Source organism: Verruconis gallopava (assembly GCF_000836295.1).
Source record: "Verruconis gallopava strain CBS 43764 unplaced genomic scaffold supercont1.5, whole genome shotgun sequence".
Taxonomy (NCBI): domain Eukaryota; kingdom Fungi; phylum Ascomycota; class Dothideomycetes; order Venturiales; family Sympoventuriaceae; genus Verruconis; species Verruconis gallopava.
In genome coordinates, this window is record NW_015622141.1 from 203299 (window position 1) to 225641 (window position 22343).

General features: G+C 53.9%; 6 protein-coding genes across 6 annotated transcripts; 3 read left to right on the forward strand and 3 right to left on the reverse strand.

Annotated features, from left to right (window-relative positions):
- The first annotated feature begins 1655 nt into the window (after window positions 1–1655).
- On the forward strand, window positions 1656–4158 carry PV09_01969 (uncharacterized protein). Its single transcript, XM_016354938.1, has one exon. It carries the CDS (start codon window positions 1950–1952, stop codon window positions 3762–3764), a length of 1815 nt encoding a protein of 604 aa, XP_016216954.1. The 5' UTR covers window positions 1656–1949; the 3' UTR covers window positions 3765–4158.
- Window positions 4159–5601: 1443 nt separating this feature from the next.
- PV09_01970 (uncharacterized protein) lies at window positions 5602–7845 on the reverse strand. Its single transcript, XM_016354939.1, has 3 exons — window positions 7781–7845; window positions 7511–7721; window positions 5602–7443 (listed from the first exon to the last, which is right to left on the reverse strand). The coding sequence occupies exons 2-3, from the start codon at window positions 7717–7719 to the stop codon at window positions 6723–6725; spliced, it is 930 nt and encodes a 309-aa protein (XP_016216955.1). The 5' UTR covers window positions 7720–7721; window positions 7781–7845; the 3' UTR covers window positions 5602–6722.
- A 145-nt stretch (window positions 7846–7990) lies between these two features.
- PV09_01971 (uncharacterized protein) lies at window positions 7991–9896 on the reverse strand (the record flags this gene model as incomplete). Its single annotated transcript, XM_016354940.1, has 4 exons — window positions 7991–8327; window positions 8389–8903; window positions 8959–9704; window positions 9754–9896. The coding sequence occupies 4 exons, from the start codon at window positions 9894–9896 to the stop codon at window positions 8181–8183; spliced, it is 1551 nt and encodes a 516-aa protein (XP_016216956.1). The 3' UTR covers window positions 7991–8180.
- Window positions 9897–14349: 4453 nt separating this feature from the next.
- On the forward strand, window positions 14350–16226 carry PV09_01972 (uncharacterized protein). Its single transcript, XM_016354941.1, has 3 exons — window positions 14350–14781; window positions 14837–15641; window positions 15692–16226. Exons 1-3 carry the CDS (start codon window positions 14409–14411, stop codon window positions 16149–16151), a joined length of 1638 nt encoding a protein of 545 aa, XP_016216957.1. The 5' UTR covers window positions 14350–14408; the 3' UTR covers window positions 16152–16226.
- A 1892-nt stretch (window positions 16227–18118) lies between these two features.
- On the forward strand, window positions 18119–20004 carry PV09_01973 (uncharacterized protein). The gene is made up of 3 exons (XM_016354942.1): window positions 18119–18549; window positions 18610–18723; window positions 18870–20004. The coding sequence occupies exons 1-3, from the start codon at window positions 18139–18141 to the stop codon at window positions 19563–19565; spliced, it is 1221 nt and encodes a 406-aa protein (XP_016216958.1). The 5' UTR covers window positions 18119–18138; the 3' UTR covers window positions 19566–20004.
- Window positions 19680–22247, reverse strand: PV09_01974 (uncharacterized protein). The gene is made up of 2 exons (XM_016354943.1): window positions 21914–22247; window positions 19680–21855 (listed from the first exon to the last, which is right to left on the reverse strand). The coding sequence occupies exons 1-2, from the start codon at window positions 21966–21968 to the stop codon at window positions 20267–20269; spliced, it is 1644 nt and encodes a 547-aa protein (XP_016216959.1). The 5' UTR covers window positions 21969–22247; the 3' UTR covers window positions 19680–20266.
- Between the last annotated feature and the right edge of the window lie 96 nt (window positions 22248–22343).

A 22343-nucleotide genomic window follows, 5' to 3' on the forward strand; every position in this document is an offset into this window, starting at 1 on the left:
CTGATTGGCCCCGGCGCCGCACGTGACTTGCGCTCTCTGCACCGCAGCCTGCACGCCTCAACGCCTCCGCTGCAGCGTGCGGCACGGTACGCAGGGTAGCTCGAATCCTGCCGGATCCGCAGCCCGTTCAGCATGCGGGCGTCGTCAACCCCCAGTGTGCCGTGTCCGAGAGTACAGACCGCGCCGAACCATTGGTACACGAGCGCCTGCTTTTCGATGGAGCGAGGCGGCTACTGCGACCCGCTGGCTTCGCAGGCGAATCACGACGCCCATCAGGCTATCCGACTGCTGAGACGGGCACTACCCGGCGTCAACCATCCGGCACGTCCCAGACGTCTGGCAGTGGAGCTGCTAAGGCCGGACGCGGTTTGGACACGAGTGATGTGATCGCTAGAGGAGCACGAACCCGTCGTTCATTGGTTCCACGTCGAGAAAAATTCCCCATCTGGAATGGATCACGGGTAGGACAGCAATAATGAAGGGTGAAGTTGCCAAGTTCAGACGCCCACCTCAAGTTTCTTTTTCCTCGAGCCCAATCTTTCTTCTTTGCGGTAGCGTGGTGGGCTTGCACACTTCAGAATATTGTGCTCACGGGCATTGTATCGAAGCTCAGCGCATCGTAAGTCATTCTGGGATCGTCGACGATCCGCGAAGTCGTGGACTGAGAGTGCAGATTCCCACAATGACGACGACGATGACGCATCGCCTCACACCGCCGCCTCTCGGATTTCGTTGCAGCAGGCGAATCTTGATGATCCGTCCCTCCTGCGAGCAATCATTTCTACGGACTTGCGCGCAGATGTTAGCCCTTCCCGCCGATCGTTCACTTACGGCCTAGTAGATATCCTGGTCTTCGAGAACGAGGGCGTGCAGATTGAGCTACGTTTTCAGCGTGTGTCCATAGCCACAATAAAGCCCACTCATATAACTCCTGGTGGCCTCACCAAATTTTTTTTTTTTTTTAATTTTTTTGGTGCTATACTCCTTTGACGTAACGGGGGTTATCTCTCCGTCTAGACCTTTGTGGGGCAGATCAACATGATCAAAGTCAAAGTGGGAGGCTTGCGAACGTCGCGGCCCAGGCGGGCAACCCCCAAAATGTCGGACTTCCACGCTAACGACACCACGCCTAGACAGATCTACTCACTAACCGTTTTGGCACGGTGCCACGGGGTTGGTACAGCACCAAGAAGAGCAAGGAAGCGAGTGAAATATTTCCGCAGTAGTGGAAGAACAACAGCAGCAGAGCGCCGAGTCCTGGCAGCTATGCTACGTCTGCGAAAGAGTGGTCTTCACACACACCCAGTCGCATCATGTACATGGGCCAGGGAGCCCTATCATCGTGAATTTCTCATTGGAAATCATGGCTTTTCTGTCCGACTTCCGCGTTAGGCCGGGGGTGTGGAGCTAAGCTCTTCAGCTCTCGGGAAGAGTCATGGTCGGGTCATGGCGTCTAAACGGGGAGCAAGCTTGAACCGCACGCTGCACCTTGAAATCTCCTGCTTGCCTGCATGACAAGGATTATTGAGCAAAAGGAAACACAGCCCAGTCTCTGGTTGGTGAGATGGCAGCGAATTGTAATTCGACGTCCCGCACGACCCAGAACATATATCTGTGGCGGTCTGTCTCCTCAGTCACGTTGCGTCAAAGTTTGCCGCAGTTGCAGCGGTGCATCCCAAATAATCAGCCTTGTACATCTCCCTCCATCATGCCCTCTCGGCCGCTGTGCGCGCTGGCATCTCACTACTATTCATAGGAGCTTCTATGCCCTGCATAATTTCCCCCCCCCCCATCATTCTCCAAACCGCTAGTTTCTTCCCCCTTCATCAACTTTCGCTCCAAAGACCGTGACCAGATCAAGCCATTAGGCAACCGGACCCATCCCACACAGTCAAAGCTTTTTGCCGCTCTAATCTATTGATCAGGGAACGTCAAAGGCGTTCCACCTCATGATTCTCACAGTGGCAACTGTTCAACTTCCTTATCCCAACGGCCCCTACGATCAGGGCGCTTTTCGTAACGTCACGTCGATTTCAGACGCAATCCGCACGAAACCTCCAGGAACCCTACAGCTTGCAGGAGAATCACCACTTGCGGTCTCCGCAAAGTCCGCCCAATGGTCCCTCAGCTCGAACGGAGGCGACGGCATAGCGGAGGAACAGCAGATGACGAGCAATGGCCCTGCTTCTCGACCGCTCTATGATAAAGACCAGCAACAGCACGCTTCCAAATCTCCATATCCGTCGCCAGAACATGCTCTTCCTTCGATAGCTGGATCGTTCTCAGCGAAAACGATGGACGGCCAGAAGCGGCCGTCCCCGACGCAGTCACCACCAACTCAAAACCACGCAGAGAACACGGAACAAGGCACCGAGCGCCGTGGGCTACGTCTCTCCGGTGTCCATTCAATCCTCAACCCCAGCCATGGGGAGGACGAAGAACGTCGCTCCCGCAGGAGGGGTGCCGCCGAGTTCGAGGATAACACGCGAACCATATTCACTGCGCCCACTGCGGCCGCAGCATCGGCTGGGTCGTCCCTTGGAGAGACATCGCCTACTTCAAGCGGCCCAAGGATGGTACGACGTATTCTGACTCCGATCTCACCTAGACTCCAACGAGCGACAAGTTATGGCAGGCTTACCGGGACCATTGACGCTACAGAACGGCCGTTTCTGTCGGATGTCTCGAGGATGGCTACGCCTGAGCGTGCGACAAGCATCTCCCTACCACCAGTACATTCACAAACATCCCAAGTTCCGCAGCAGTCGCCCTTCGTTGTTCCCGTGGCACCTACGCCACCCTTGATTCAGCCACCACGTCGCGCAAGCGTCAGTGTCGTCGGCTCAGCACGACCCAGCCCAAGCCCATCTTACGCAGACTCCTACAGCCAGAGCGGCATGAGCGGGCAGACGTCTCCCGCAATACTTCCTGTTCCTGGTGCACCACCAGGGCCAACACCTCCCAGCTCTATGCGGCTGACTCCAAGTCCGGGTCTCGCAGCCGTCAGTGCCGTTCCACCAGGCGCACTGGATAATGAGCAAGGATTTCACGGGGCTGTCGTTTCAAGTGGTCAGACATATCAAATACTGACTGTCGACACCAGCAAAGGACATATGCAGCTTCCCGTCGAAGTGCAAGCGGCTTCGCGCATGGCTGACGAAAAGCGAAAACGCAACGCGGGCGCGTCTGCACGTTTCCGGGCGCGACGCAAGGAGAAAGAGCGCGAAGCCGCAACCAAGATTTCCAATCTCGAGATGGAGCTTGCGTACGCACAGGAGGACACCAGATACTACAAGGCCGAGCGAGATTACCTTGCGGACATCATCCTCAAATACGTGCCGCAGTACGAGAGCCACCTGAAAAACCGACCGCCTTCACCAAGGCACAAGCGTGCGGCTCACATGCCCCGACCAGCGTTGAATCAGACGATGGATTCGCCTCTGTCCACGATGGATGCGGAAGTCTACGAAGATGAGCGTCCAGCCACACGACGGCGTACAGAGGCTTATTCACTTCCGACCGCTGCAGGAGGACCTCCGCAGCACCATTATCCACCCTCCACATACACCCCGTATCCACCCAGCCATGCGCAGCTCACGCCTCCCCAGCAAAACGCGAATGCGCAGTACGCACAAGGCGGGCACGGGCAGACCCCTCATCCACCTGTTCTCTCCAGGTTGCCCGCTACGAGCGAGCTTCAGCGACAAGAGCAGGCTTACGAACGCGGTTGGCCGCCCTCGCGACCCTCCGAACAAGGCCAGTAAAAATCGACAGGATCAGTTTTCTCATTCTCTTTGCTATGTCCGTATCTTCTCTTTTTTTTTCTTTCTTCATTATCGGCGAAAGCTTGCAAAGAAGACAGAAGGATAACATTCGTTCTTATTTGTTTCTCACGCTCGAACTTCGCTCACGGCCGTTGATACCCTGTTTTTTTTGGAGGTACTTTGCATCAGTGGAAGGCTTTTTTTTTTCTCTGGAGCATTCTGCTTGTTCTAGCATGCACTTGCATCATACACCTGTTCTTTGTACTCCTCTATATACCCATTGCGAAGAAAGTTGCAAAGCATCATCTACCGTAACATAAAGATCTCAAAGTCTGTTTTACTAGTCCTCTATAGATAAATGGTCTCGCGGCCATCGTACAACAAGAATAATGAGCAACAAATCTCCTTTTTTTTTCGATCCTCCCTCCATTGGCTCGGCCTGGTATTCTTGAGTGTCGGAATCACCGAGTATTCGTACACAAGGTCTCTCCAATCACGTCCCAGACAGCTCTCACCGCAGATGATGAGCATTTGGATCAGGATCCGTCCTCGATCCTGCGTGCTGCTCACATGTCATGCCGAGTCATCAACAATCCTCGACCACGCCAAAAATGTCAGCACCTCACATACTTAGGGGTGAGGGAGAGGGGGGGAACGCGCCACTCCCATCTGCCGCGTTCCAGGAACGCAGAGGAAAGAAAAATAAAACCCCCCCAAATTCCATCGCTCCGTCCTAGCCGCAGTCACCGCCAGGGAGGGGCCCCCATCCATCCACGCCCGAAATTCTTCGTCAGTTTGCGCCAATCAAAATTCGTCGTTGCACTGCTCATTTCTTTTTTCGAGGTTCTCATTGACCGACGAACGGCGCGAATCAGAATTCGGGGACGGCCAAAAAAATTTTTATTTTTTTCCCTTTTACCCTTTTTCTGCGCTCCTGAGGTGTGGACCTGCGGCCCGGTCTATCCGACGCGAATCGCAGCCAAGGAGGAGGGAGGGGGGAAATGGTGGGCCATTACGGAGTACTTTGTTCGCGTTTCGTTCCAAGGTTTCTGGGTCGCCCGTCCGGGATAAGGGGGGGGAGGGACGAAGGGCGGGCAAACACGATTTTGGGTTACCAAGGAGCCGGAAACATGCCGTGCATGATCATCGCGGTTGGGAAGTCTCCGCCATCCCTCGAGGTGTCGACGGACCGACTCGGTGACTCCCGCGTTCTAAAACCGGAGGATCTGGTCTGGCCCGGCGCTCGAGGCTGGAGCCAAAGGAACAGCACGTCACAAACTCTAATTAACACACAGCGTTGCGCGTCCTTGCCCTCAGGAGGACCGACCGCCTCCTTTGCATACGCGGCGCGTTTCAATAGGCGGGCTATATGCCTCGTACTGCACATCGAGGATGCCTACCCACGGACTGCGATACGAACGGAGGATTTTTTCTGCGGGTAACCGCGGAGAGGAGTTTCCGAGACGAGGTACGTACCTCAGGGCAATTTCATTAACGTGCGTAAAGGGGACGTGGTCGCCAAAATCCAATGTGCGTTCGTATAGGACAACGTTCTTCGGGCTAGTGTTGAATCTGCCTGTCCAGGCGCGAGCGACGGTCACGCGAGCCTACTCCAAGGGCGCCGGTTTTTCTCCAGTACAGAGATGCAGATATCATAGTACATTCTTGATGGTCCGTGAATTTAGCGTTAAAAGCAACAAAAGGCGACTTCGTGGTGTTCTGCAGAACGTACAGATGCGAACCAACGCCCCGCATACGTCCAATGGGGCTTTTTCTCTGAGAGACACAAGCATGCAGGCATGGTTACGCAGTTCACAATCCTGAGGATGAAAAACCCCCCCAGGCGGTGCTACTTGATGTCAGCCCACCTTCCTAATGAGAGAGATTCCGGACAGCGTATCATGTGTGGTGCACGCATATGCCGGCGCAATCCTCCATGCAGCCAAAAGCATCTCAGCGTGCAGAAAGCTAAGCTGTTCTTTGCTTGGTGCCAGTGTGAATCTAATCAAGCAAATCGCCCTGATTTTGATGTCGAGCATTCCCGCCAATTACGGTTTTCAGTGACGGTACGCTGAGCCCGTCCAAAGCCACTGCATGAAACACGGTTTATTCGACTGCGTTTGTTGGCTGGAAAGTGTCGAGGCTCAATTTCTTCTCCGAACAAGTCAAAAGCAAGACACTGCGCTTGATCACAACGCTGCGGGGGCCGGATCCGTAATATTCACCATCGCAACCTTTTGGACTAGGCAAGATTCAAAACGACATGTTGCACAAAGAGCGCAAAATTGCACATGCTGTGAAAGCGTGGACTATCACCATAAAAAAACCGTTTTGTTGGCTTGAAGACTGCAGTCGCGGATATGCATCCGCCTGGCAACACTCGAGGTTGGTCCCACCAACTTGGAACTTGGTAACCCGCTCAGCAAAATGTGACCTGTCTCTATATCGGGGTAGCTCAAGTCAACGTGACAGAGAGTAGACTCCACACACGAGGGTCGATGAATACACGAAAACACGGGGATGTCTCCATCGCCTGTGTCACTCACGAGGCGTGTTCGAGACCCTGTCATGCCGTGGTTGGACAATCAGCAGAATTGACCGGCAATCGCTCACAATGATGGTACAGGACCTTGATGCGCTGCTCTAGTAGTGATCATCCAGCTCCCTTGCTTAATGCAGCTTCAAATGTTACACATCTCAGTGGCGGAGGTGCACGGCCTTGGTGACGAGCGATCCAGGAGGGTGGCATTAGCCGCGCGGCCAGCCTTTCTTGACGTCTTCTCTACCCACGCATCAATGCCCGCTCCCACAAGGATACATCGCTGGCTAGGCTGACGACGATTTTTTTTTTGATCTCAGAACTTTGAGATCAGTCTGAATTCGTTCTTCCCGCGAGGACAGGCAGAAACAATCCCACTAATCGGAGCCGTTCCCACTCAAGTGCAAATGCTTGCAACATCACGTCGAATTTCTAGGAGCTGTCATTTCGCGTGCGAGGCGGACGGGTATCCCACGCATGGCGAGAAGCCTTGTGTTCCGGTCCACAGCACTTACGCTGCGCCCCGATCGCCGCTCCTCGTAGGTACGATAGACCTGCCTGACATTGTCCAACAAGTAGAATTCCCCGATCAGGGCTTGTCCTGTCGCAATGTTATCCGATACGGCGAATCTGCTTTTCTGTCGTGGTCTAGCTTCAGAGTCTCGCGTGACAGTCCTGCTGCTGTTTTCTCCGATCTCTTGCAGCTCCACGGACTCCAATTCTTCTGTAGACGTTCCCCGAATTTCACCTCTTTCTTCGGAATCATGATCTTGATTGTTCGCTTCGACACTTGTGTGAAACGATTTCTTTGTGTCGAGCTCTTTCTTTTCGGTGAACGTAGCCAGGGCGACCAGTTGCAGCAGCAAAATGAAGACGTCAAGAAGCAAGAGGCGCAACTTAGAGGTAGGGCCATGCTGGCCGACGAAGTCAAGCATCAGGCTTCCATGTAGGTAGCCTCGAGTTGCCTCGCCAGCTTCGGGTGCGCTGTTGATGAGGTGGAACATGATGCAGAGGATGTTTATACCGATTATGGCGCCGACATAAGGCTGAGGCGCATTTTGTTCTGGGAATCCCTTCGGCCTCGGCATTAAGTAGACAATTTGCACCATGCTTCGCATCGCAAATCGTATGAACGAGTTACTACAACCGTGGCAAGTTAGCTGTCGTTCACAGGAAGCACATCAAGTTTATGGCCCATCGGACACACTCCAATAAGTACATGACCGTAACCTCCATCCATATCAGCCTGTCCAAAACCGCAAGCAGATCGCTCAACCTAGGATTTCTGGAGAAATAGAATGAAGGCGCATTGTCGTCTGCGATAATGTGTTCGCTCGTTGGTGAGGTCTCTTCATTCGCGCTCGGCGGAGGAACTGCGGGCAGCGCGGCAGAGGATGAACTGGACTCATCATTCATCTCTGTTAGGCCCTCGTCAGCTTTACAGGAACATGAGAAAGTCTGTCATGAGGGAAAATACCTTCATCCGCAAACGTTTTCCTTCCCAACGAAGACGTAGGGGAGTTGTGTGTACCACTGGAGTTGATGTGTTCAAGGCGGCAGCCAGGGTCTGAAATGAAGTCACGACACCTCGCTGGCACGGACTTGCAGATTGGCGACTGAATTGGCTCCCCCAAAAACCTACATTCGCTCCTAGATGTGGATCTTTTCACCCAAAACAATCAACAGAGGAATTTTAATTGATTTATTACGCGCCAAATCTCCTACATCTCTGACTTCCCTTTTTTGCTAATCTATGTCTTACGTTGTTTAACTGTCCTTGCCGCGTTTCTTTATGTCCGTGACTCCACATGTGGTAGAGCTGTAGGATCCGATAGACTCTTTATGTCTTCTTTTCCATGACTTTTTCGAAGAAGATTTTACTCATGCTTTGCCTCTATCTTCTCTGGACCAGTCTTCACGATCTCCTCATCCCGACTTTTATTGTCCAGAGGCGGTCCCAGGTCGGTCATTCCAACGGGATCACCAAAGACCAAGGATATCTCCTCGAGAGTTTTGCCTTTAGTCTGAAGCATGGTTAGCACACTAACATCCCAGGCAGAGGCACAGGGATGTAAATACACTCACTTCTGGGAGGAAGAAATACACTAGAACTCCATACACCACGCAGCTGAAAATGAACAAAAACCAAAACTTGTACCCGCATTTCTCAAATGCCGTAGGAGCCGCTCCAAGAAGGATTGTGGAAGCAATCCACTGACCCGAGATAGAGAAACTTATGCCGAAAGACCGGATGATCATTGGGAAGATCTCCGAGGGATATAGATACATGGTAGCATCGAGGCACAGACTGTAGAAGACGGGAAAGAGGAAGATGAAAGCCACTCCAAAGCCGAGACCGACCTTATTGTCTGAATTTGTGTCGGCGAATCGAGCCGTCAGCGCGGTTTCAACGCAGAGCACGATACACAGGCTTATGCAACCGGTGAGGATGAACTTCCTGCGGCCGATGTAGTCGACGAGAAGGCCGTTGGTCAGATTACCAGGAACCGTAACGAAGTTGAAGCATCCTACGAGAAGCAGGGGGAGTCGACCAGTAATTCCTAGGCCATTGTAGAACGTCGTCTGGTAGTTGTTTATCACTGCGTGGACGAATGTCAGTCGCCCATCCAAAGGAACATCAGGCTTGATACCAACCAAGCGGCCCACAAAATTGATTCCCTGCCTGAACTAGGAAGCCTAGGGCGAGTCTCTTCTGAAAACTTTTTCTTGAAAACGCTAGCTTGGCCTGCGCCAAAGCTCCAACAGCATGGTGCTCCCTCTCCCATTTGATTTGCTCCGTCATCTGCCTAAATTCGTGCCGCGCATAGTCGTCATTCGGGTCATTCTTGTTCGCGTGCAGCCTCTTCGTGGTCTCCCAGGCTTCGGCCGAACGGCCTTGCGCGAGTAGCCACCTGGGTGAATAGGGAAGGAAGAACATGCCAACGAACAAGACCAGAGGCCACAGAGCTTGAACCGCGAGTGGAAAGCGCCATTGGAAAGCGCCATTCGAGGAGAATGAGCATCCGTAGCTGACAAATCCCGTCAGACTGTACGAGAAGCCGATCAGAACCCCATGTAAGCCCACCATCAGACCGCGAGACTCTGCAGGAGACACCTCGGATTGATAAAGCGGGACGAGCGTGACGAGAATGCCGATGGCAAATCCCATGATCACACGGGCAACACAAAACATGGCTACATTGACTGAGCCGGTCATGAGGCCAGCTCCAATAATTGCCATCACACACGCCATCTGGATAGAGCGCTTTCGGCCAAAGAACTCAGCGCTCCACATATTGTACACGCATCCTAGCATTCCTCCAATGGAGTATATACAGTTGATGACACCGATAATGGACGTTGTGTACGATGAGCCTTGTTCTAAGCCCATGTAGCCATACCTATCAGTATCAGCAACGGCTTAGATCTCTGTGATTTTCAGAAATGCACCATGCTGGGGTACCTATGACGGCGGCTGAGATAGAAGATGCGTAGCCATAGGAGAGACTGCCGAACGCAACGAAGAGAGCCACGCAAAAATTGTACCAGTTCCGCGGACGAGGAATGATATATTTCTTTTCATGGCCTGACATTGTCACTGGATGCGGCTAGCTACAGATACTGTAGACGAGGTGAAAATGAACAAGAGAACTTAATGTCCACTGCGAGAAATGGACTCAAAGTCAGACCAACAGCCGTTATAAGATTGCCCCATACTCTGACGGCGTTTTCAGATGACTTGATCGGCTGCACTAACAATCACCCCATGAGGCTTGCGACTATCCCATATAGGCGTTTTGGTCAAGTCACGGCAGATTTGCAACTCGTCTACCTCGCCTTGACAGATACCCCGCAGCTATTCACTTGCAAAGCGAATACCGGAGTGTCGATCATGTAAAACCCTCAGTCACTGGGAAACCTTAGCCACGTCTGTTGTACACCTTTTTTGGCGGGGTTTTGTGAGAATGTCGATCTTCGGAAATGGTGGCAGTTAACGTTCTACGATTTCGCTGGCGGCATCCGAATTGTTCCCACAAATCGCCGACGAGACCATTCACGTTGCGACTCCGTGCGGATGCCAAAAGGTTCCCGGCGATTGCTAGCTACTGTTGCTGAACACATTTTTCCTTTGAAAACTTGTTTTGATCAGACAATATCATAAAGAATGGATGTTTATGAATTTTTACGTTTTGGCCTATGCAGTTCTCAACGGCCCTTGCTGGCAAAGCAAGATTTCGTAAGGATTGATGATATGCGACCCGCGTAAAAGATTTTCAGTATCGAAAACACCGTGCTTGTCACGCTACCAATGCTGTTAAGTCTCTGCGAGCCGTTTCTGATGACGTCGATCACAGTTGGTAGAATTTTATTGGTTGAATTGGATTGTTTTGTCCTCCTCGTTGCACACTTCCTCTGGTTTGCACAAGCTAATTTCATCCTAAGTGGAGCATCCAACAGAGTCTTTCTGAATCAATACCATGTCTTGAGCAAGCAAACCGTAGCGAGATCAGCGCGAGCAACTTAGGCGTTCTTTTTTTTGGTGCTCTCTATCTTCGCCCTGCGCCGAATCCCCACAAGTACACCATGGGAAGCTGAACTACGCATGCTCTTCCCCGAAGAAGTTGATTAGCATGTTAAGATGTCCAGCGGCTGTAACGCAGCCTCGTATACCTCGGTGAGGGTCTCGTCGAGGCTACGGTCTTGGACCTGCGGAGGTTCTCAAAGTAGAATAAGGCCAAAAGAACAATTCTAGACGAACAGCTTAGAGTTACTCGCCGCCTCTCCAGCTGCCAAAAATGGGTTTTTTTTCCTGATTTCTAAGCTAATTCTTACAGGGACGAAGGTTCTTGCGGCTCTAACGGATGCTGTACGAGGATAGGTGCCCGATACACACGCGACGCGGTTAGCTAGTTCGGAATACAGGCAACCGCCACGAATCAGATAAGATAGTTCCAATCCAATTTTCTTTTCTAAAAAAAAAAAAAATTCGTCGCGACAGTTGGTCGAATCCGGTTAGACTGTTCAACGTCCTTAGTACTGACTTCCCGAGTTCAGACGCTTTGCTTACCCGCAAGGAGCCGTACTGAGCTGACCAGATGGCGAGAGTGAGAAAAGAAAAAGCATATGAAACAAATTGAAGGCGACAGGGCCATTTCTCCTGTTCAGCATCACATTTTGCCAGCCATGGCTTTGGATCAACAGTTCATCACTCGATTGTAGGAGATGTGCTCTGCCAAGTGTACGACCCTGTTTTATTGTGAGCGCAATTTCCGACAACTACGATGCGTAGAACCTTCCTGGCCGGGAAGGTATGCTCTATTCGCCCTCTCTATCTAGCCATCAGCAAATGCATCCGGCCTCTGCCGCGAGCGCTCCGTCATACGACAGAATACGGGCGTGCAAGACGTTTTGAATTCATTATGTCTGAAGCTTCTGGGTGAGGCTTGGCGTTACACCTGTCCAATGCTTGTTTCAAGCATTGAACTGCACTGTCTCAAAGGACCTGGATGGCGGGCACAGGCTTTCAATGGGGTAAAAAGAGGGAATAGAATTGAGAGCACATGGGCTTTAGGACTCTCAGTGGGCAGGATTGTATTTCAAGCCTGTGTCCTGTTCAAATGGTTTTGAACATACGATGTGGCCTTGGTGAAACAAGCAATATCATTTGTTGCAGGACATTGCACACGATGCTCCTCTGTACATACGACGAAAACGAGAGAGGCGTGCTTTTGAACCGTTGCGTGATTTAGACGACTGGAACAGACGCAGCGAAACTGCTCCGCGCATTGACGTTCGGATTGAATGAGCAGAGCCTCAGGGAACACGTAACATAGGCTGTGTAAGTACGGCAGCGCGTGCGGCCATGGAGGGTTTCGATGACTCCTGGACTTTCGGTGAAGCTCCGCTGAGAGGGCGAGATATCACGTTTGGCAGCACTACTCTCTGCATTAACGTTAAAGAACTTGCAAGCGGAACCGCGCCTTGGCATCTCACGTGGATAGCCAAGGTACCAAGAGGTCTCGGCAACGAGCATCAAAATGCTTGGTTCTTAGATCTCACTCGGTCAAGGAACGTCATCTCAAGAACCGATCCAGCGTTTTGCTTCTGCACAGCGGAAATAATCCACTGCTGAACTCGAAGCCGTACCCATTAACTAACTCGTGCACCTTCGAAGCAACAACGAAGATGCGACCCTACGCTTGGCTGACGAGCGATGCCGGCGTCATGGCTCCAAAACCGGATTTCCCGACTCTTTGATCGCTCTTTGGGCGAGCAGCGCGACGATCGAGCCCTTGCTGAGCTTGCCGCTCAGACGGCCAAGCAATGACTGTGCGGGTGCGACGCTTTGCTTCCAAAGGGGGTGATAGTTCGTGAAGGGTAGAAGATCGTCTGGCAGTGCACGCTGCGCTATGACGCTCGTTGCGATGTAGTATCAAGCACTCATCGCCTCGTACAAGCAGCTGGCCCCAGCCGTTCCCACTCTTGCATGGCCCTACCAAAGGCAAAAGGTGTCGCCGCGCCTCTCGTGAACGTGTGGCCCTTTACGGGTGCAGGATACGTCATCGCACGCGTTCTCTGAAACCGCCAAGACGATGAATTTCGCCGGGTTTCGATTGCTGTCCTGACGATTCTGTGCTTTGTGCTGCGTGCGTGCGAGTGAGTGAGTGTCCCTGACGCGTGGGAAGGGGTTGGTGAGGTTTGGCGGTGTGCGACTGGATCAAAGCATACGAGGCGCATGGGATCGATTTCCTTTGCCTTCCATTGTTTCCAACCACGACGGGGGAAGGCGTAGCTTGCGCCACGGACGTATCGAGTCGCGCCGGCTGGGACTCGATCTCAGCCCCTCGTTTTTGATGGCCAGCGCGTGACGCTCGGGATGCAATACAAACCTGGCCTGCGGCTGTGCACTTGCAGCTTGGGGGCCCGTCATGCTGTGCTACTACTCGTCCTTCAGCTAAGCAATTGCAGGCAAAAGCTTGTCTCCTGCAGCAAACGGATCATCTTTGACGTGGGGCGCGACTGAGAGAGATTGTTCCTGCCTCTGTATAAAAGCGCTGCCAGCCCTGCACCTCAGCTCTCGTTGCTCTGCTCACTGTCGAACAATCCACCTTCTCCTCTTCACACCATCCATCTCGCACACCTTCACTGCACTCGTCGCTCGACGCACGTCTTTCGTCGCAAGATAAGAAGAACGTACGTTGCTGCTGCTTGACGACAACGTCACGGAGTTGTGTCGCGCTAACCTCCGTCACAGCACCATGCCTGGCAGCACTACCTCCTCCGTTTCCATCGTCAAGCCAAAGCCAGTCGATCACCCCTGCGGTGAGAGCTGCGAATGCGTACGTCTTTCCCGCTCAGCCTCTGTTCCCACCCACCCCTGTGAAATGTTTCATGCGCGTTGAGCCTTTTTCCTGTCAAAGACTGACCCTTTCATCCAACAGTGCGGCATTGGCGAGTCCTGCTACTGCGTTGTTATGTAATTCGATCGTGGATACCCATGCGCAGCTCGGCGAAGTTCCGCATCTTTTAAATGAACGATGGAGGACGAAGGCACATCAACCACGCCATCGGATTTGCATCCTACAATGTGTGGTCTCGCTGTAGTACTTTCGAGTTCTAGGCAATAGTCTGAAGCTATGTAATGCACTCGGCGTCACAACATCGCGATCCGTCCCATCCGAGTCTTCACCCCGTCACTTAGCCATTAATCCTACTTATGTTATTTCGCCTCCCCACGTGAAGTTCAGACGGACCACGTTTTTAAGGCTGGCATTCGTGCATCTGCGCTTCATGCAAGCTCGCCCACGCTTCGATGCGTGAAGGATGATTCGCACGTGAAAGTGCCTTGGCGCCTTGGAACGACGTAATCACCTAATGAAGCAGCTGTGATATGTTCCCATCACCTGATTGGGCGCCGGGCTCCGTCCTACAATCTCAACGCGCAAACCGGGCATTGGCTGTCTTCTGTAGCATTGGCAGCTGCCTATATTGGTGACGATGATTTCCTCGCGCTACCGCCCCTCCTTCATCTCCGAGCACTTACCAACGAAAAGCGTGCGTGCCAAGGGTGCCGCTCGGCTCGGACACTCTCTTCCACGCCTGTGATGCTCTTCCAGCTGCTGACTGCCCAATCTGGGCTGCTGCGTGATGAAGTGATATACAGTGCTGTGCTGCCCACCAAGGTCTACTATGCCTGGACCTGCCTCGTCATGTTTTGCTGCCGCGCTTTGCACACCGTGAGCGTCTACCTGAGCCTGTGGACGGCCTTGTCACATGCTCAGGATGCGCCTGTACCTTCGCCGTATGCTCAGCCTTCTGGTCTCACTGAGGACATCACGCAATGGCTAGCCGTGTCCGCTGGCTCGCAAATCGCTACATGCAAGACCAGAATGATGGCCAACATCAACCCTGTGGGCGGTGCGAATGGGACCGTGGTTGCGTCCACGTCGACGGAAAATCCCAACTACCATTACAACTGTATGTGAACGATAGCCGTTGTCTGCTCCACACGCTTTCTGACCGGCCATCCCAGGGGTCCGTGACGCTGCATTGACCATGGACGTCGTAGTCAAGCTGTATTCGGCAGCGTCGGATGCAAACGCAAGGTCAGGCTACGAGCAGATTCTCTTCCAGTATGCGCAGGCCCGAGCCGACGAGCAGAACGACCCGGACTTGCAGACGGGCCTCGGCGAGCCGAAGTTCGAGCTGAACAACTCCGTCTTCACGGGACCGTGGGGACGTCCCCAGAACGACGGCCCCGCCGAGTCCGCCACCACGCTGATGGAGTTCGCCTCCGCCTATCTCGCTGCTGGTGGCGACATGGGGACCGTCAAGCAGAAGATCTGGGATTCAAGCAACTTCTCTAACCAGGCCCCCGTGCTGAAGGATCTGCTGTACGTAGCGTCGAACTGGTCCGCCGACTCGTTCGATCTCTGGGAAGAAGAGGAATCCCCGAACCACTTCTTCAACCGCATGGTTTATCATCGCGCGCTGGACATGGGGGCGAAGTTTGCTGCGAACCTGAGCGATACGGAGACGGCCAACACGTTGTCTGCCGCTGCTCGCGACGTTGCCGCCACCTTGCCGTCGTTCTGGGACCCGGCCCGGCAGCTGATTGTGTACGAGATCGGACCCGTGCTTCGGAACAAGTCGTCCTACAAGGACGTTGCTGTGGTCCTTGGAATTCTGCACGGCTACAATTATGATGGCATATACAGCTATGCGAACGACCAAGTGCTTGCCTCCGCGTATCAGCTTGCCACAAGCTTTTTGGCGGTGTATCCGATCGCTAATGTGACGACGGATGCCTCTGGTGGAACGCTAGGGATTCCCGTGGGGTATGTTGTCTTTCTCACTCAGCCTTGATTCTCGTACTGATGCGTCACAGTCGCTACCCCGAGGATGTCTACACTGGGACCGGTACTGCGCCGAACGGAGGCAACCCATGGTTCCTGGCTACCGCGGCGTTGGCGGAGCTGCTGTACCGCGCCAGTGCTGAGCTTCAAGAAAATGGCACGCTCACTGTCAGCAACACGTCCCTGCCCTTCTGGCAATACTTTGCACCCGCAGCGGGGCTTGCAGCTGGTCAAACATACTCCAGCAACAGCCAGGCGTTTGGAACCGCCATTGCGGCCATCGAAGGCTGGGCCGATGCGTTCGTTCGGCGCATCAAGTTCCACACGCCAGCGGACAAGCGCTTGTCGGAGGAGTATAATCGAGACGACGGCTTCAGCACCGGAGCTCTCGATCTCACCTGGAGTTACGCGTCGTTGCTGACGGCTTCATTTGCGAGGGCAGACCTCAGAGGAGACACTGGATATATTGGTGCAGTTGCGGACCTGGTGTAGAAAAATAGACACTTTTTAAAAAAGAAAACCTAAAAAAACAAAAACACAAACTCTTTCAGCACAAAAGAGCAGGAACTTATAGAGCCTTTTTTTTTAAAAAAAAAAACCATAAAAATTGATTATTTAGAATACCGCTCCCCAACGCTAGTGTCTCTTTGACAAAAGGCGTGTTGGCAGCTATGCTTTGATGTTCTCTGTCTGGAATGGAGGTTCGTGTGCGAATGTGCTCTATCCTACATGCCTCCTCCGACCGCCCCAACAACGCAACGTACGACTTCCAAGTTTTGCACGTTCGCCCCAAACATCCGCCTTTCTAGTAGATCCCGTAGCGTTAAGGCAGAAACCCATCATCGACGCGCTGTCCGCGCGTGATTGTGTCTGACCCTGTTTCTCTCGACTGCGGCACGCCCTTGTGAGCTGCTCGACCGGCACGGGGGGGAGGAAGGGGCGACGCGCGGACTCGGCTCATTTTCGCTGCAGGTAGACGTCGTCGGCGTGGAAAAGGTCTCGACGAGTGACGATGTGAAAGTGCGCAGAACCCTGTTTGTTTTAAGTGCTCCTTTCGTTGAGCCTTCTACTACTTTTTTTTTTTTTTTTTTTTTTCTGGTGTGAGTGGGGAGTTGAGCCCAAGTCGACGAAGAGACATTTCGTGCTCCAGGCAGGTGCTTTAATTTGGCTCGAAGCGCAAATTTCATGTTACGGTGAGTCATTTTTGAATTATATATTGTAAATTGCGCAAACTGCATTTCAACTCACCGGGCCTGCGACCTAGTCGCAGACATCCGAGCTTCGCTTGGTGTAGTTGGGTTAGTTCCTCTCAACCTATCCAATCAGTCAGCTGAAGGCTAACCTTCAGTTCCAGTTCATCACGTCTGACTGTAACGGAAACATTTCAATCAGAAGGTCCCTAGTTCGATTCTGGGAGCGAAGATTTTTTTAACTCACCGGGCCTACGACTTAAGTCGTAGACATCCGAGCTTCGCTTGGTGTAGTTGGGTTCGTCCACCGCAACCAATCAATTCAGTCAGCTGAAGGCTAACCTTCAGTTCCAGTTTATCACGTCTGACTGTAACGGAAACATTTCAATCAGAAGGTCCCTAGTTCGATTCTGGGAGCGAAGAGTTTTTTTTTCTTTTTCCATCTTATGGTATTACGTGGTAATATTTTTTTCATCGCGATCATTTCACCTTTGTTTTGCTAATGGTCTGGCACGTCGAGAATTTTTTCCTTCTCGTATGCTAGGCGACTGCCGGAGAACAGTACATTGCTCCTTGCACCGCCTTCAACCCGTCCCTCAACTAAGTAGGTGAATTTGATCTGAGCATGTCTAATCGAATCCTGGGGCTTCAATGAGTTCAGTCTTTTGACAAGCTGGCGTTCTTTTTGTCATCTCTCTACCAAACTAGCAAATTTCCGTCATCTCTGTGACTTATCCCTCGCAGTGCTCTTTCGTCATCGTCTCCACAACGTACATGGTACTTGATGGTCTTATATCACTAGAGGATCAATCGCCGAATCTACTGAATGATTGTAATGCTCTTGTTGCGGCTGTGACTGTGAACTCTACATTTCCGTCGGGTCACGGTACAGCCTTGGAACCAGCTGGTCGAGTAGACCGCGCTGAAGGACGCACAGCGATCAAGAGACAAGGAGCTCTGCTGCTGCCACCCACGCAGTAGGTGGTGGACCTGGCCATGTTCGGGCGATTTGAACATTAAGCGATCACGACACCCGGTTCTGGATGAAGATGACCGCTGCCTTCTCTCTACCTGGATCGTCTTCGGACCATGGCATCAATCGGGAAATAGGAGAGTGAGATAGACCCATGGATCTTCGCACATCATCTTCTCGTGTCCCCACGTATCTTCCGTCCAAAGACACACGGTGCTTGTCACGGGGAGGGCCCGTGGCTGAACGAGTGGATGCCAACGGCCTTACGACCGTTGGATGCTGCGAGGATTGCCGGCCTCCGATTCGTCCGACGCACATGGCACCGCCTGCGATTCTGTGCCAAACCGTCCGGCACGTGCGGCTGCCACCTCTGCTGCTCTCAATTGGTACCTTAGCCTCGTTGGGTTCCCCAGCGTTGTCTGTACGTATAAAAAAAGAAGTGGTGCTGGCTTATCCTTCGAATTCAGGCTGTCTTGTTCTCTTTGCGTTCTCCTATTTTCCTCCCCATTCGTCCTTGGCACCGGAGGGGTTTCGCTTGTCCTCACGTTCAGCGGCCATGTATCCCGTCCTTTCGCTTCCGGCTTTGCTGCTGGCGTCGCGTGCCTTGGCCGCGCCGGTGCAGCCCACGCCTTATGACGTCTCGTCGACCATGCAGAACATCCTCGCGAACACGGACGGCAGCAACCTCTATACATATCCCACCGATCTGACCAGAGGCATCGTCCCGGTGTGAACCCTTTCTTATTGCACGCGGCTTTTGACTACGTGCTGATCTGGGAACCCGCAGAAAGCGTTTCATTCGCACAACGACTACTGGAGGGACGTGCCGTTCTATACTGCCATTGCCAATGGCGCCGTGTCGGTCGAGGCCGACGTTTGGCTTATCAACGGAACTCTCTACGTACGTGATTCGTTTGCTCGTTTGCAAAGGGTGTTTGCTGCGTCCCAGTCATCGCCTGTCTCGTCAGCGTCGCGGACGCCGCATCAGCCTCTCCCCAACCCATGTGACTCAAGGCTGAGCAGACCTGCTGATCGTTCGTCAAAAAGGTCGGCCACGAAATCAGTGCACTGACGACAGCCCGCACTCTGCAATCGCTGTACCTGGATCCCATCATGGACACGCTCAAGCGCCAGAACCCGACCACCCGGTTCGTGGATGGCTCGACGACAAAGAACGGCGTCTTCGACACCAGCAGCGGCCAGACCGTGTATCTCTGGATCGACCTCAAGACCGACGGACCGTCCACGCTGCCGGCCGTGCTGTCGGCGCTGGAGCCGCTCTACCAGGCGGGCTACCTGACGACGACGAACGGCAAGACGGTCAAGAGCGGGCCCATCACGGCGATCGGGACGGGCAACACGCCGCAGTCGTACTTTGTGCCCACGGACCCGGCCAGCGCCGACAAGCCGCGATACATCTTCTTCGACGCGCAGCTGGCGACGCTGAACGAGACCGCCAACGCGGCCATCACGCCGCTCATCACGCCCATCGCCTCGGCCCAGTTCAGCGCCCAGGTCGGCACGGTCGTCAAGCAGAAGCTCAACGACACGCAGCTGGCCACGCTGCGCAGCCAGATCGGCTACGCCAAGAGCAAAGGCATCGGCGCCCGGTACTGGGACACGCCGGGCTGGCCGATTGGGACGCGCAACGCCGTCTGGAGGACGCTGTTGGACGAGGGCGTGGCACTGCTCAACGCCGACGACGTGTACGCCATCGCTGCGTTCTGGGAAGCGAGCGGCTGAGACGTCGGCGAAGAGGTGCCAGACGCGCACACGCGCGTCTGTGCAACGAGAAGAAATAGAAAGATGTAGAAAAAGGAAGAGAGAGGGGGAGAGATCAAAAGAGCTTAGAGGGCTCACAAATCATTTGTATATAGACTTCTTCTTCTTCTTCTTCCTGACGGCCTAGTGCCAGTCAACGAATGTGTAATCTTACGCACGCTACGCTGTTACCACGTACATGGAAACAGCAGTGTGATACAGGGGTTTGAACAGGTCAAGACGAGACATCCAAAAGAAAAGTGTGAACGGTATGATAGGTCTCGAGTAATGCATGCTGTATGTGCAGGTCGTCTCGGTGTACTCCCATCTAAGCCCAACGAAGGTCGGCAAGTGCTCTCTAGTGAGTCATCGCAAAGTCAAGACGTCGAATGTGAAAGTCTCGCACAAGAAGAAAAAAAAATTGAACGTCATCCGCGTGCAGCATATCGTGAGGATAAGAAAATGGGCAGTAAGGAACCCTCTCTCCCCACCTTCATAGAAATAAAAAAAAAAAAGATAAAAACTTAAATCGTCCCCACGTATCCACGGACGCCGTCCCTAAAGTGAAAAAAAAAATTAAAAAAAAATCAAACAAAATAAGAGCAAGGCCGCCACGCGAATGCATCGATTCAAACAGTCTGCCCGTGACCAACGCGCCAAAGCCCGTGTCCCGCATCCTTATCCTACCAGACCTGCAACCAAGCGACGCAGCCGTTCTTTAGCACTTCAAAGGCCAGGCCGGGAAAGCCGTAGACGAGCACCTCGCCCAAGCGGACGTACTCGGACTCGGCGCCGTACGCGGAAGCGCCGCGCTTGCGGGACCCGCCGTCCTCGAAGCCGCCGAGCAGCTCGACGCTGTTGCCCAAGCAAGCGTTCTCGCCCCAGTCGCGGTTGAAGGCCTGAGGCTGCTGCTGCTCTGCCTCCTCGAGCGGCGAGGCGTAGGTGTCGGCGAAGACGGCGCGCAGGTGCGACTGGATGTCGCGGAACTTGGTCTCTGACGTGAGCGGGCGCGGCCCGTCCGGAACCGGCGCGAACGTCGCCTGCGCGTGCTCCGGCAGCGGCCACGACTCCAACGTCCAGCGCAGCCGACGGTGCCGGTTGAACTGCCACGAGCCGGGGATGTTGCCGTGGATGCATATCTTGGTTACGGTAAGGTGGTTCCGTGCAATGGCCACGTTGCGGTAAGGCTCTTCCACATCGTTCTCGTCGTCCTGCGGCGCCGTGGGCGAGCGCGCGGGCACTTGGTGAGCCTGTGCGATGAGGACGTCGATGCCGTGACTGTAGTAGTTCCACCACGTGCCGACGTCTGCGTCTTCTTCCGCCTCGTTGACGACCGTCTCGTCCTCGTCCTCGTCCTCATCGCTCCACGCATCGGAGCTGTCCGTCTCGCTCAGGGCGCGACCGGAACCACCGGTTCTGTCGTGTCCATCTAGCTGTAGGCCGGACCGGCGCGAGCTCATGCTGCTGGTCCTGCGCTTACGGCCGCCGACGGCCTTGCTTCGGTCCTGCTTGAACATTGAGTCTGGAGGACCAAGTTCGGTCAGCAGGTCCTGCTGGGTTGTCTCGCCGAGCCGAATCATGAATGGGGGAACGTCTCGCCGAAGCAGCTCAACACGGCCGCGGTCCCGCACGCGCGCCAGCTCTGTCTCGGCGGGCATGCCCTCCCTCCTACCACCCGTTGCACCCGGTGCCAGCGGCAGGTCGCTCAGGTCGGCCGTGTAGATGTCGCGGCGGGCGAGCGGCCAAGACCGACCGCGGAAGACGACCATGGCCGTAGCGGGACCGCACGCGCTCGAGTCAAGCACGGCGACCTGGCGCACAAAGTCCAGCTTCGAGAAGCCCTCTGGCGCCGTGATGGGGAACAGAAATGCGATGCCCTCCTTAAAGGAGATACAATACGTGCCTGCCTTGCCGTCGTCGCCTACGTACTCGCCCGGGTTCGAGGGCCCAAACTCCTTGTACACATGTTTGAAGTCGGGACCGGCCTGTGCGGTGGCAGTGGGTAAGGCGCGAATCTCATCATTACCGGCAGGCAACCTGTTGATCGTATGCTCGCCATGCTGGAGTCGGACCTTACTGAAGTCTAGAACCTCGATGAAACGTAGCCGCTGCTCGGCTGGATCGAAGTTCAGGCGCAGACCGTTGGCGGGCAGCTCGACAACGATAGGGTGAAGCAGCGGCTCAGAGGTTGAGTATTTGACGTGGATCTTGGGCCAGGCAGCTGGGTCAGTCTTGACGCGGCCGAGGACGTGGTGGATAGAGGCTCCAATAGCTATGGATCGGTCAAAGTCAGAGAACCGCAACAGAAGGTGGGAGGCGGGAGAGCATACTAAACGGGCCTATAGACACGCCGTTCACGACACGGAGAGTCTGGAGCGAAGCCATGCTATTGTAGGGGAAAGTGGCTATTGGACTAGGAATATGGAGGAACAGCAGGTTGAAGTCATAGTCACGACGTGGTTGGAGTTGTGCAGCTCGCGATACGTGTGTACGATGACGACGCGCAACAGACGAGTAGAATGACGCGGCCGTGTATGTTGATAGATGTATATATAAGTAGTATGTGTGTACGCAGATGTGCACGGCGGTGGTAGTGTGTATTCAGGTAAGCAAGCAGGCAAGCACGTAACGTCCAGTGAGCTCCAGTGTCAAGCCTGTGATGCGTATGTAAGGGACTAGTTGGCAAGTTAGGCAGACGAGGGGCAGCTGAGAGCCGCCGTCTCATGTGCCCCGCGAGCCTCAAGCCCGCCGCAACGGGCT

Bases quoted from the DNA above. Each gene is read 5' to 3' on its own strand.
- PV09_01969 (XM_016354938.1), top strand. From the start codon at position 1,950: ATGATTCTCACAGTGGCAACTGTTCAACTTCCTTATCCCAACGGCCCC.
- PV09_01970 (XM_016354939.1), bottom strand. From the start codon at position 7,719: ATGAATGATGAGTCCAGTTCATCCTCTGCCGCGCTGCCCGCAGTTCCT. The intron at 7,444-7,510 runs GTGTGTCCGATG...CCACGGTTGTAG, and splicing joins ACGGTCATGTACTTATTGGA to TAACTCGTTCATACGATTTG.
- PV09_01972 (XM_016354941.1), top strand. From the start codon at position 14,409: ATGCTCTTCCAGCTGCTGACTGCCCAATCTGGGCTGCTGCGTGATGAA. The intron at 14,782-14,836 runs GTATGTGAACGA...CGGCCATCCCAG, and splicing joins TCCCAACTACCATTACAACT to GGGTCCGTGACGCTGCATTG. The intron at 15,642-15,691 runs GTATGTTGTCTT...GATGCGTCACAG, and splicing joins ACGCTAGGGATTCCCGTGGG to TCGCTACCCCGAGGATGTCT.
- PV09_01973 (XM_016354942.1), top strand. From the start codon at position 18,139: ATGGCACCGCCTGCGATTCTGTGCCAAACCGTCCGGCACGTGCGGCTG. The intron at 18,550-18,609 runs GTGTGAACCCTT...GGGAACCCGCAG, and splicing joins TGACCAGAGGCATCGTCCCG to AAAGCGTTTCATTCGCACAA. The intron at 18,724-18,869 runs GTACGTGATTCG...TTCGTCAAAAAG, and splicing joins TTATCAACGGAACTCTCTAC to GTCGGCCACGAAATCAGTGC.
- PV09_01974 (XM_016354943.1), bottom strand. From the start codon at position 21,968: ATGGCTTCGCTCCAGACTCTCCGTGTCGTGAACGGCGTGTCTATAGGC. The intron at 21,856-21,913 runs GTATGCTCTCCC...ACCGATCCATAG, and splicing joins CGTGTCTATAGGCCCGTTTA to CTATTGGAGCCTCTATCCAC.